This window comes from Hypomesus transpacificus, chromosome 4, assembly GCF_021917145.1.
Source record: "Hypomesus transpacificus isolate Combined female chromosome 4, fHypTra1, whole genome shotgun sequence".
NCBI lineage: Eukaryota > Metazoa > Chordata > Actinopteri > Osmeriformes > Osmeridae > Hypomesus > Hypomesus transpacificus.
The window spans coordinates 5,355,482-5,367,698 of NC_061063.1; the positions used below are offsets into that span (position 1 = coordinate 5,355,482).

A 12,217-nucleotide genomic window follows, 5' to 3' on the forward strand; every position below is an offset into this window, starting at 1 on the left:
TGCTTGGTCTAAATAATAACAGGATTGTGGGTGAAATACCTCTACGCCTATAATTCTTCTTTGGATTTGTTTGACCAATTGCATGATCCAACTTAAAGGTGCATACACCGTCACCTACTGTGCTAGAGTGTGTGGCAAGTCACTGTCTATTGTAACTACATTAAATACTACTCCACACCCCTGTACTCTAAAGAAACCTACCCACCCCTCTATCCCCCACCCACCCCCAACCACATCAGAGACCTGTCCCACCTCTGATCCGTTCATCTAACATTTCCCATTCTATCATACAGGTTGCCAAACCCCAGCACATGCTCTACTGTTTCCTCCACCAAGCACCATTAATATTGCATTCAAAGTTTCACAATTATTTTTTGTGAAATAGGAGGTTTGACATCTGGATTATTGATTACAGATATCTATGAGTGATGGAGCAAACAGCTAGGTTCCACATGTTACTGTGATTCACTGAAAACTCTGGGGAGGCCTGTAAGTAGGACGTATACAGCCCAAAAAAATTAACAAAAGAATTTAGAGTTGAAATGTGGATTTATTAAAGAGTAGACAGCATATAAGGCCAAATAAAGATACACATTTACATTACATTTATGCATTTAGCAGACACTTTTATCCAAAGCGACTTCCAAGAGAGAGCTTTACAGAAGAGCATAGGTCACTGATCATAACAACAAGGTAGTCCCAAACATTGCAAGCAGCCAAAACATGAAGAATACATTGTGTAAAACTAAACAAGTGCCAATGGGAAGACCCATAAGAGCATGCAGTTATACAAGTTACAAATTAAAACAACATGAACCCCAAAAAGTGCAAGACTGTGTAGAAGAACAATCAACAGTAAAATATTTCACAGCGAGTACAAGAGTTCAAGAGTTAACTACGTTATAACTAACCTACAAGAGAAACAAGTCTCTCAATAAGAGTCATTGTTATCCTGGAGGAAACTAACATCAGGTCCAAACAAGCATTCCTAAGTGCCGTTGTACTCCCGGAACAGGTGTGTCTTGAGCCTTTTCTTGAAGGTGGGGAGACAGTCAGTGTCCCTGATGGAGGTGGGGAGCTGGTTCCACCATTGGGGGGCCAGGCAGGAGAAGAGCTTGTGTTGGGACCGGGACATAGCAATAGGATTGATTTTTGTTGTTGTTGACATTTTGGCCACTCATGATTATAGTATATTTCAAGTTAAGTCACATCAGTACAGTCCATTTATTGTCATCTAAAATATACTTTTCATTAATATTGGATATTGAAGATAACAGACAACAAATGACCAAATCTGCATAATATTAGTGAATGTAATTTCAAATAAACGTGTTTCAATTATATTGCTATGACACAATTTTTACATCAACAAAAAATAGCCTCCTTCCCACATGCACAAAAGAAAATACAATTGTACTGTTCTTTGGTCAGGAAAACCAAATGCAGAAAACAAATTGAATTGAATTAAGGAAAATGTTTTATGAAATGCAAGAATAAATCAAATCGGAGGCAGGAATACTCTCTTTAAATCTCTTTAAATTATGTGCAGGTCTCATTCTGGAAACCTACATGCCAAGTACATGGCATGACCTTTGTTGCAGTTGTTAAGATTTTTGTCATCCATTACATAACCGCAGTTCTTGACTCCTTCTTTTGCTTCTGGGTTGACGATGACAGTGAGGTAACCAATGCCCGGGCCGCCAGAGCTGATGTTCTTCCACAAATAAATTGGGTCTCCAGATGTTCCTTCATTGAGATTGACATCAACCTTAGTGCATCCCCAATTTATATAGGTCTGGTCGTTTTCAGGGCTCAGGGACACTTCCAGACAGCCGAGTGACATTGGGGAGGATGTGCACTGGCGATACCAAATGAAGACCATTTCACCTTCCGCATCGCGATTGATGTTTTCATCCAGCCGGATGTAGCCTTTTTCAAAAAGTTGTTGGTCGTTTTCAAAGTTGCAGGTTGCAGTGACATCAACTATGCATGGCCAATTTGCCGAATTTGCCCGCTTTATCCAGATGTGGATCCATGCCCCCCCAGCGTTGCGGTTCACGTCACATTGCATTCTCTCCCAGCTATCTCTGAAGAAATTAACCTCAGTCTCAATGTCTGCGCTAACATGCACCATTTCTATGGGCGTATCAAACTCTGTTGCCTTTTTGGAGTACCACAGATAGATGGGATCTCCCTTTGTTTCATTATTTAGATTCTTACTTATCTTGGTGAATCCTGCCTTTGTCAAGCCAGCATCCATTCTCTCAGTAACTACTTAGCCTACTCCTAATGCCATGCCTATATGAGATTAGATTAGACTTTATTTGTCTGTGCAGTAAAACCATAAAACAACATGTGCAGCCTCTAAAACAATACTCACTTTCATATAAACACTCACACAATAAGTAAAATAAGAAAAATATAAAGAACATGATCAAGGCCTCCAATATTGCATACATCTAGAAAGTGCAACTGTGTTGGCTGGGGCGTGGGGCATGATTGTTCATTCTGTGATGGCCCTATGAATATATCCTTGATAAGGATTTCCTTTCTTTAAGGCCATACCTTGATAGATTAATCTAATGTGTTTTAAACATACTAGTTATAGTGTATTGTATTGTATGTGTTGATGATTGTAAATTTCGGGGCAATTCAGTTTTTACTGCAAGGCCGAAGTGTTCATTTTATGTTTTTTTCTTATCAATAAATCATTAACTACAGATTAAATAACAGTATTATCTGAACTACTCTGACATGCAAATATACCCAGAGTAAAGGAAGTTACAAGATATTGACATCTTCCTAACCACATTTATTTCTCCTAGGACAATTCACCACCAAAATGGAACATACTTTTTCTTTTAGCCTACTTCTCAAATACTGCTCCTGAGAAACAACCTATGACTTGTCTCTCTTGCTCTCTTGTCTCTGTCGCTTTAAGATTCATGTAAGTCTCAACACTTCAGTTCTTTAAATCCAAATAGAAGCTCTTAACAGTTTCTTGAAAGTTTTCTCACGCATTTGTGACAGTGGAGGGTATTTCTGTAATTTGCACACAAACTGTAAACAAGTAAAAAAGATGTTTCTCACAGATCCTCCCCTAGCATGAGAGCTTTCCATCCCTGTTGACGGCACCACGGTGGCATTCTCCCTCTCCTGCAACACGGTCCTGGCGGTATCTCCTTCGCAACATCAAGAGGATCTGACCATTCCTGACAGATATGACAGAAATGCCAGTACGCGGTTCTTTATTCCCCATTCATGTTCTAATGAAGTTCTTGAGAAATAACAGACAGAAAGTTGCAGACAAAAAAAAAAACATGAATTCCGAATAAATACACCTTTAATTGACGGATTGACAGACCTGATTATACAAACGCCACCAACCACGGAGCTTCTGCGATAACAGGGCTGATCAGGGTATTACAGCGATACGATGACTGTACATTCATCCCACGTGACCCCCCCCTCCCGAGACACACGCCGTTCCTGTTCCGACCCCACCCACCTACCCACAGAAGTAACTATGGAGTTGAATTGCTAGCGCGTATATCTATACAAATAAAGCTCACCTACCCCCCCCCGACCCTCCCAACCCCACACCCGTTCAGTACACTGTCTTGTTATCTCCACATTTTGAGCTGTGTGTGGTTACATTAGAGAGAGCTTGGCCAGACCCTTATTCCAGACCCTTGTCGGTGCATCTATGGATGGTACTTGGGTTTCTGGCAGGTTTGAATTGGAACAGTATTCATGGTTTCGGTTTGTGGATCCGAGTTAGTGTGTGTTGATCTGTAGTGTAGGCTGTAGGCCAGGTGATCCTGGTGGCCACAGCATTATACTATATCATGTGTAGTGGAAGAAAATTGTTCAGCTTCATGAATTGAAACCACAAAAGGCCAAAGTCTCTCTATGTACAACTCTGTAACTTCTTCCAATCCAGCAAGCGCACGCACACACACACACACACACACAGCAGGCCAGTAACTGTTAGGATCATAATACTGTTGTATTCATCAATCCATTCAGCCGGAAAATTGAAAAGGTTAGTAACACTTGCCTCAAATTCCTCACTCTCTGTTCCTGACTTTTTCTCTCCTCTCTTTCTCAGGCCATGTTTATCAATAGTCAAATCCCCACATCTTTAGAACTACTGGCCAAGGCTGCCTTGTCCCACATTAAGCCACATTCACACACAAGAACGCCAACAGTACTCTCTCTCACACACACACACACACATTTCAGTAGCTCCTGCAGTATAAAGAGGATATCATCCCCCCCTCTCTGTCTTACTTCCTTAAGTCCCTCACTCACTAACATTCTCTCTCCCTTTTCCTCTTCCTGTCAGTTTGTTCCCTTCATTCTTTCTTTCACAGCTCCTCTCGTCGCCTTCTGTCGTAAAGATGAACAGTCCAGTATGAAACGCTGCCAGATGCTTCCCTGGATGCTGCGGCCCATTTGGGAGGAGAAGAGAGGAGGAGGTAGGGAGCAAGGGATGAGGGAAGGGAGGATATGGAGGTTGGCTGGAAGGGGGTGTAGACAATGCAGCAGGCCTGAGGCAGGGGGAGTGCTCCCTCCTCTTCTGGGACTCGGGGATAGGGGGGTGAGGATAGTGACAGGGAGGCGTGGTCGCTCTTCTCCCAAATTCCCACCGTCTCTCTGCGTGACAAGTGGCATGGGGGGGTGGGGTGTGGGAGTTGGGGGGGGTGGGAGGGGGGGGTATGTGGGCCCCGCCCCCCTTCATGTGTCCTGTCCGTCGGTGGGGGTGTCGTTGGAGGGCTCCCCGTCCGTCTCCCGACTGGAGATCCTGTCCAGCTCCGCCTGGACATCACTCAGGCCCAGCTTAGACCCTGTGGATCACACCTACAGGTTAACCCCCACCATGGCATATACACCTACCATACACACACACAAGATCTGGACACATGCACACACAATGTCCCACTACTAGGGCTGATGCAGGGGAACAGGGCAGATCAAGGCACAGTATGGTTACACATACACACATACACACAATGGGACGGAATATCCATAAGTATAATGCAACGTGCCAACAGTGTGGGGGGAGGCATGTATCAGAAGAGAAGACGGGAAAGGTTAAAGGTAGGAGTTCGGAGAGAGAGGGAGGGTTAAAGTCAGGGTTAGGAGTTAGGAGAGAGAGGGAGAGGGAGGGCTCAAGATGGGGGCTGGGAGAGAAGGGGATGGGGGAATATTATAAGGTTTTTAAGAAGACATGAGCCGAAAGAACTTCACGCACACACACCTTAACGTGGCCAGCATCCTCTGACTAGAGCACGCGCGTGCACGCACACACACACACAGACCATACACACAGATGATGAGTCATGGATGAGGACACAGACGCACGCACACACAGACAACAAGTGGTCTGTATGTGAGTGTGGGTGTATCCTCAAGATGGAGGGAGGGCAGGGGAGCAGGAGAGCACTCTGATCTCAACAGTCGCTCCAACACAACGTCTTTCATCCATGGCTTTACTGATGCCACTGCAGCATGCATGTGTGTGTCCCACCTGACTTGCGGACAGTCCCTGGAGTGTTGTTACCCCCCGCTGGAGTCCCTGGCCCGCCTGCCCCGGCCTTCTTAGTCAGAAGGCTGTTGAAGAAGTTAGCCAGCACCCCCTCACTGGTCTGACCTGCTGCAGAGACAGGCAGAACACATTGCAGTCACACACACACACACCATCACACACACACACTCAAGCTTACATAATTGCAGGCACACACGCCATTACCTGCTTGGGGCATGGCGTTGGCTACGTTGGCCGCTGCGGAGCGATTACTTGTCCTTGGAGAACCACTGGGAGCTCTACTGGTGGGGTCCTGCTGTGTATATATACACACACACACACACATACAGTGCCCTCCAAAAGTATTGGAACAGTGAGGCGAATTCCTTTATTTTTGCTGTAGACTGAAAACATTTGGGCTTGACATCAAATAATGAACGTGAGACCAGAGATCAACGTTTCAGCTTTTATTTCCAGGTATTTACATCAGGATCTGATGCACAACTAATAAAATATCGCATTTTGTTTGAATCCACCCATTTGTCATGTGAGCAAAAGTATTGGAACAGATATACTTAAAACATATTTAAGTGAATAAGACTTAATATTTAGTTGCAAATCCTTTGCTTTCAATAACTGCAGCAAGTCTGTGACCCATTGACGTCACCAAACTTTTGCATTCTTCCTTTTTGATGCTTTCCCAGGCTTTCACTGCAGCCTCTTTCAGTTGTTGTTTGTTTTGTGGGGTTCCTCCCTTCAGTCTCCTCTTAAGCAGGTAAAATGCATGCTCTATAGGGTTTAAGTCTGGAGATTGACTTGGCCAGTCTAATACCTTCCATTTCTTGCCCCTGATGAACTCCTTTGTTGTTTTGGCAGTGTGTTTTGGGTCATTATCTTGCTGCATGATGAAGGCTCTGCCAATCAGTTTGGTTGCATCTTTCCTTAAATTGGCAGACAAAATGTTTCTGTAGACTTCCGAGGTCATTTTGCTGCTGCCATCATGTGTTACATCCTCAATGAAGATTAATGAGCCCGTCCCAGAAGAAGCCATGCAAGCCCAAGCCATGACATTACCTCCACCGTGTTTCACAGATGAGCTTGTGTGTTTGGGATCATGAGCAGTTCCTTTCTTTCTCCAAACTTTAGCCTTTCCATCACTTTGGTAAAAGTTAATCTTTGTCTCATCAGTCCATAAAACTTTGTCCCAGAATTTTTGAGGTTCATCTCTGTACTTTTTGGCAATTTCCAGCCTGGCCTTCCTATTCTTCTTGCTAATGAGTGGTTTGCATCTTCTGGTGTAGCCCTTGTACTTTTGTTCATGAAGTCTTCTGCGAACAGTAGATAGTGATACCTTCACTCCTGCCATCTGGAGGTTGTTGCTGATCTCACTAACAGTTGTTTTAGGGTCTTTCTTTACAGCTCTCACAATGTTTCTGTCATCAACTGCTGATGTTTTCCTTGGTCTACCTGTTCGACGTCTGTTACTTAGTACACCAGTAGTTTTCTTCTTCTTCAGGACATTCCAAATGGTTGTACTGGCTATGGCCAATGTTTCTGCAATGGCTCTGATTGATTTTCCATCTTCTCTAAGACTCACAATTGCTTGTTTTTCACCCAAAGACAGCGCTCTGGTTTTCATGTTGTTTTCACCTCTGAATACAGTCTGCATAGACAAAACCTATCTTACCCAATCTGAACCTGAGTGTAGACATTCAGTGGTATTTATTGATTGAATAATGTATGTAATAGGACACACCTGGGCAACAAAACACACCTGTCAGTCACATGTTCCAATACTTTTGCTCACGTGACAAATGGGTGGGTTCGAACAAAAAGGTGATATTTTCTAATTTGTGCATCAGATCCTGATGTAAATACCTGGAAATAAAAGCTGAAACGTTGATCTCTGGTTTCACATTCATCGTTTGATGTCAAGCCCAAATGTTTTCAGTCTACAGCAAAAATAAAGGAATTCGCCTCACTGTTCCAATACTTTTGGAGGGCACTGTATAAAGCAGTGTTTCCCCCAGATTAGAAAGCAATTTGTGGGGGTCGTCGGCACGTGTCTGACCGGGGGGGGGGGACAAAATAATTCCTTCGTTAATAATTTGTTACACAGAACTCTATTATATTAAATATTAATAAAAAATTATTCACACCATCACATGAGTTCCCTTGTCCTGAGACCTGATTTCTTACCTGCCTGTTTCTACATCTGTTTGTCCACCTCACCTGTTGCTTCAGCTGGCTCTCTTGGAGCAGCATGTTGGATGCTGTCCTCCTCTCCTACTCTTTCTTCAATGCCTAACAAATCTTTCTTTTTCTCCCTGACGCTTTCTTTCTGCTTGTTCGAAGGTACCTAGTGAAAAGTAGCCTCAACGTTCCTAGACTTTTAGCTACGCTACTAATGCAGCTCGCTGTTTTCGCTGTGTCTTACTAGAACGGCGGTTCTACGTCGTTGCTAACGTGTGCTGACGTTGTGACTGTGTGTGTGTGTGTGAGTGAGAAAGAGAGACGCGTGAGTGACAGAGAGACGGAGGGAGAGCAGGGAAAGGAAATGCAGCTGAAAGAAATACACTGCGTGTTTTAAATAGCATTAAAAAGTGTTTTATAACGAAACGCAATATGTGGCGGCCACAAATGAGTCTATATGTGGGGAAACACTGTAAAGAGATGCTGTCAGATACTGATAGAGAGCAGGAGGGAGAGAAAGAGAGAGCGGGAGACTCACCCCTGGGCGTCCTGCAGTCACAGGAGGCTGTTTGGCGAGCAGCGACTAAAACAAGACACATACACTGGTGTCAGAGACTGGCACGAGGGACAAAGTGCATCACTAATACACACACACACAACTCACCTGCAATTTCACAAGAAACACCTGGTCGTCTTCCGCTTGAATTTCCTTTTCATGAACAAACTGGTGAGACGAGAGAGAGCGAGTGAGAGAAAGAGATGTGTAATTATATTAGATTATAGTCATGATACTGTATGAGACATGAACAGAGGGACTGGACAGATAGGGTCAGGGTTGGGGGAAGTCTTACCTTTCTGACCGGGGGCTTCACTATGACTTCTTCAAAATTGTCATCTGCTTTCAGCGTCTGGAAGTTCTCATGCAATATGGCGATCTTCTTTTCGTTGTCCCACCCTGAGGGTCTGGAAGGTGACACACACACACACACAGTGCCACATTAACAACACATACCCACACACACAGGCTTAATGTAACAATGACGTACACGCACGCAGGCTTACATGAAGACGGCGTCTCTCTCCACCACCTGTGCGGGGCAGTGGAAGGGGAAGCTGTACAGTCTATGGACCAGGTATTTGTAGAGCACATCCAGGTTCTTCATCTCCTTCACCGATGTGTACAGGAGAGTGGCTCCATCTGCCACAGCGAGTCAAGGACCACCGCCCAGCTACGCTGCCTCACTGGAGGCAGAGAGAGCCCCTAGCTACTGACTCGATGAGGCAGAAACCACCCAGCTATCCTGACTCAATGAGGCAGAGATCACCTACTGTGGCTACACTGACTCAATGAGGGAGCGAGAGCAGCCAGCTGTACTGACTCACGGAGACAGAGATGTGGGGGGGGGGGGGGGGGGGGGGGTAGGTCATAGGTCACAGTGACAAGGATACACTGCAGACAGAAGCGTCGGATGTGTGATTGGATGAAGTCCAGGTGTTCGTCTCTGTAGTCGTGTTCCTTCTCCAGGGTGCTGATGGCGTCACACTGTGGGGGCACAGGGGAACGCTGTTTCACAACATCCACGGTGTGTGTTTGTGTGCATGCGTGTGTGTGTGTATACATGTGTAGTCACATCGCTCGTCAGAGTCACTTATACAGAGTTGTGAGTTTAACCAATGTAACTCTTTTACACACGCTCATGTGACGCTTAACAACATCTTAAGACCATAGGAATGCATGTGTGTCTAAATGCAGACTGTGTCCAGAGGAATGTTGTGTGTGCGCGAGTGTGTGTGTGAGAAAATCGGTGCTGAATTCAACCACAAATCTCACGTGTGTATGTGTGTTCAAAGCTTAAAACCATAAACAGCTGCAGGGTTTGTGTGTATGAGGTGTGTGTGTACCTTAGTGCAGACTACAACCATAGGAAGGCCCAGGTTGTGTGTGAGTGTGTTTTCTCCCAGTGGCAGCAGAACACTCTCCTCCTCCTCAGTCCTCCTCTGGGGGGTACCCTCTTCACTGCCTGGCTCCACATACTCCTGGAACTGCTTCACCACTAGACACACACACACACACACACACAGTAAATAATGGATTTTGCCTATATTACAATCATAGAAACACCAGTGAGTGTGAGTGTGTGTGAGAGTGTGTGTGTCTGTGTGTGTGTGAGTATATCCATGCTGCCGTTTCAAGCTGCTCCGAGTGCCTCACATCTGTGCTCCAGCTCCCTCAGCGTTTCCGGGGTAACCCGCAGCTTGTCAATGTGTTCCCTGGCGACGGCGGCCCACTTCTGCAGCGAGTCCAGAGCGTTCCACGGCCGGGACATGTCCAGCGTGATGAGCAGCAACGAGTCGCCCACCGCCTCCACTGGCACTGCCACACCCTGGAGACCCTTGTGGTAGAGGTCTCCGTCCAACACCCAGGCGTTACACCTGGTCTGGTCTGGAACGCACACACCATTATCACACACACACAGTTATCACACACACACACACAGTTATTGCTCATATTCAACTCATTTACTTACAACATACCTGCATATGTGTATGATCTAGCACGGGGACTGTTTATCTTACTGGATCTTCTAGAAGGCTCTACTGACGATCACTGGAATGCCCAGCTGGTTCACTTACTTTAGACTAACATCATTAATGTGAGTATCTTTGGCTAAAGGACTCAAATGTAATGTAGGGTTGGAAAATGTGTCTGTAAAATACATCACAGACAAAAGCTGTATGGTAGAGCTGTGATTGGTTACCGTCAATGTCGTCATCATGGACACTGAAGTACAGGTATTCCAGACCACGCCCTTTCATGTACTCCTCCACCCCCTGTAGCTTAGCAACCAGGGTGGTCTTCCCCGAACCCACCTCACCTGTACACACACACACACACACACAAGCAGAGAATCAACAGCAGCAAAGGCAGTAGCACTGCCCACAGCTACTCCAGCATTGTGGGTCTTTACCAGACTATGCTCTGGCCTTTGCCCTAAATACAGACCCTGTACACACATACTAATAGTATTGTTCAGACAGTTGTCTTCACAGCATACACCTCAGTGTGGCCAGACCAGCGTACAGGCCCGCAAACTGCAGCATGATAAATCACTAGCTGGCTAGCTGTGTAAAGCCACACCAATATTCTATTTCACTGTTTGTTACGATTCTTTATTTTTAGTCCCGTGCATCAAAACAGAATATCATATTATGATCACACCATTCAAGTGAAAAAAATGCATCATTTTGTTTGGCACAACTAAGAATCCTCACAAATTCAGGAACAACCGTCGAAAACAGATAGGCTCAAACTGCAGTCAGACGAGCAGTCACCACACTGATCAGCTTCTCTATCAGCGGATAATCCCCGGTGGATATAAAATGAGCGTGGACAGCTAAGCACGCGTACAGACCGAGACAGGGAGGCACCCCGCTGTCTCGCGGTGTAATGACGATAGATCAAGCACAACCTTAATCGGTTTGCTAATGGGTAGCAAACAGCGACTCATCTCAGAGTCGGAGGCCTTTCTCGAGGCCACACACACACACCCCAATGATGACTTGCAGAGGATGAAGTCAGTAGGGCGTTCATCATTCTAATAGGAGGAGACAAGGTGAGGGTGCGGAGACGCTCACGCAGAATGGTCCGTTAGCACGCGCATTTAATACACATGACAGCGGTCTTCATTCTCTAACAGACCACGTTTTAAAATAATGCACCATCATCATCCATACACAAGACAATGGCCGGTGTATTTAATTTAGAAAGCTCGCTATACATGCTAACACCGGCAATTTAACGGTGATATAAGATAGCTAACGTTAGCAAGTATGGTTCAAGAAAAAAATAGCTACCCACCCATGACCAGGACATTCTTTCCCGACGGTAGCTTAGATCGGGAGTGCGTCGAAACCTCGCTCAGGATAGACGACCTGTGAACACAACAAACCGTTATTTCACTGTGTCGTTAGGTAGCTCTAGCTCTAGAGTCAGATGCTTTTCCCAGACAGCCATAGACGCTAGCATTGCTTTGTTGTCACCATTCATACAGCGACTATCCAGTCTGTCTGTTGGTGCTGCTAGCCGCTAGCTAGCTGTCAAACCATCCTCAGCCCCTGCACAGCACCCGCTCGGAGCCCCAACCCCATCCACACTAAATTGAAAAGTCCATATTACGCCCACCATAAATTCTGTCCATCTTCGTCTTCTGGGTTTTGGTTTTCCAGAGTGCTGTTATGTCCAGTTGAGTTGGAGGATAATAATGTACTCCTCCCTGAAGTCGCCATCTTCGCAGGCTTGTAAACCAATGAAGCGCCCGGATGTAGCGCACAGCAAAGCCCGACGGGGCGTGGTTGGGCTGCACAATGCGGGGTCTGGATGATGCCACAGATAAACACATTGATAAATTAGGCTAATTAACAGATTAAGAGTAACCTTTGTTGTGCAAACTATCAATAACCTATAACCTACACTATACATTATGCTCGATTTAG

General features: G+C 45.4%; 1 protein-coding gene across 4 annotated transcripts; it reads right to left on the reverse strand.

Moving 5' to 3' along the window:
* Positions 1 to 3,990: 3,990 nt before the first annotated feature.
* dync1li1 (dynein, cytoplasmic 1, light intermediate chain 1) lies at positions 3,991 to 12,023 on the reverse strand. 4 transcript variants are annotated; one of them, XM_047018684.1, is made up of 13 exons: positions 11,907 to 12,023; positions 11,583 to 11,656; positions 10,483 to 10,599; positions 9,936 to 10,166; positions 9,626 to 9,777; positions 9,173 to 9,266; positions 8,786 to 8,921; positions 8,575 to 8,686; positions 8,388 to 8,447; positions 8,262 to 8,306; positions 5,756 to 5,843; positions 5,534 to 5,656; positions 3,991 to 4,850 (listed from the first exon to the last, which is right to left on the reverse strand). In XM_047018684.1, the coding sequence occupies exons 1-13, from the start codon at positions 12,008 to 12,010 to the stop codon at positions 4,741 to 4,743; spliced, it is 1,446 nt and encodes a 481-aa protein (XP_046874640.1). In that variant the 5' UTR covers positions 12,011 to 12,023; the 3' UTR covers positions 3,991 to 4,740. The 4 variants fall into 4 exon arrangements, with proteins under 4 accessions (XP_046874640.1, XP_046874637.1, XP_046874638.1 ...); XM_047018681.1 differs by having other exon boundaries at positions 5,534 to 5,659; XM_047018682.1 differs by having other exon boundaries at positions 5,756 to 5,846.
* Between the last annotated feature and the right edge of the window lie 194 nt (positions 12,024 to 12,217).

What these genes read in the sequence shown, in the direction of transcription:
- dync1li1 (XM_047018680.1), bottom strand. Translation starts at nt 12,010, where the DNA reads ATGGCGACTTCAGGGAGGAGTACATTATTATCCTCCAACTCAACTGGA. An exon ending in CCATGATGACGACATTGACG is followed by an intron (nt 10,167 to 10,482) that starts GTAACCAATCAC and finishes TGTGCGTTCCAG; the next exon opens with ACCAGACCAGGTGTAACGCC. An exon ending in TGACTGCAGGACGCCCAGGG is followed by an intron (nt 5,847 to 8,261) that starts GTGAGTCTCCCG and finishes ATATATACACAG; the next exon opens with CAGGACCCCACCAGTAGAGC.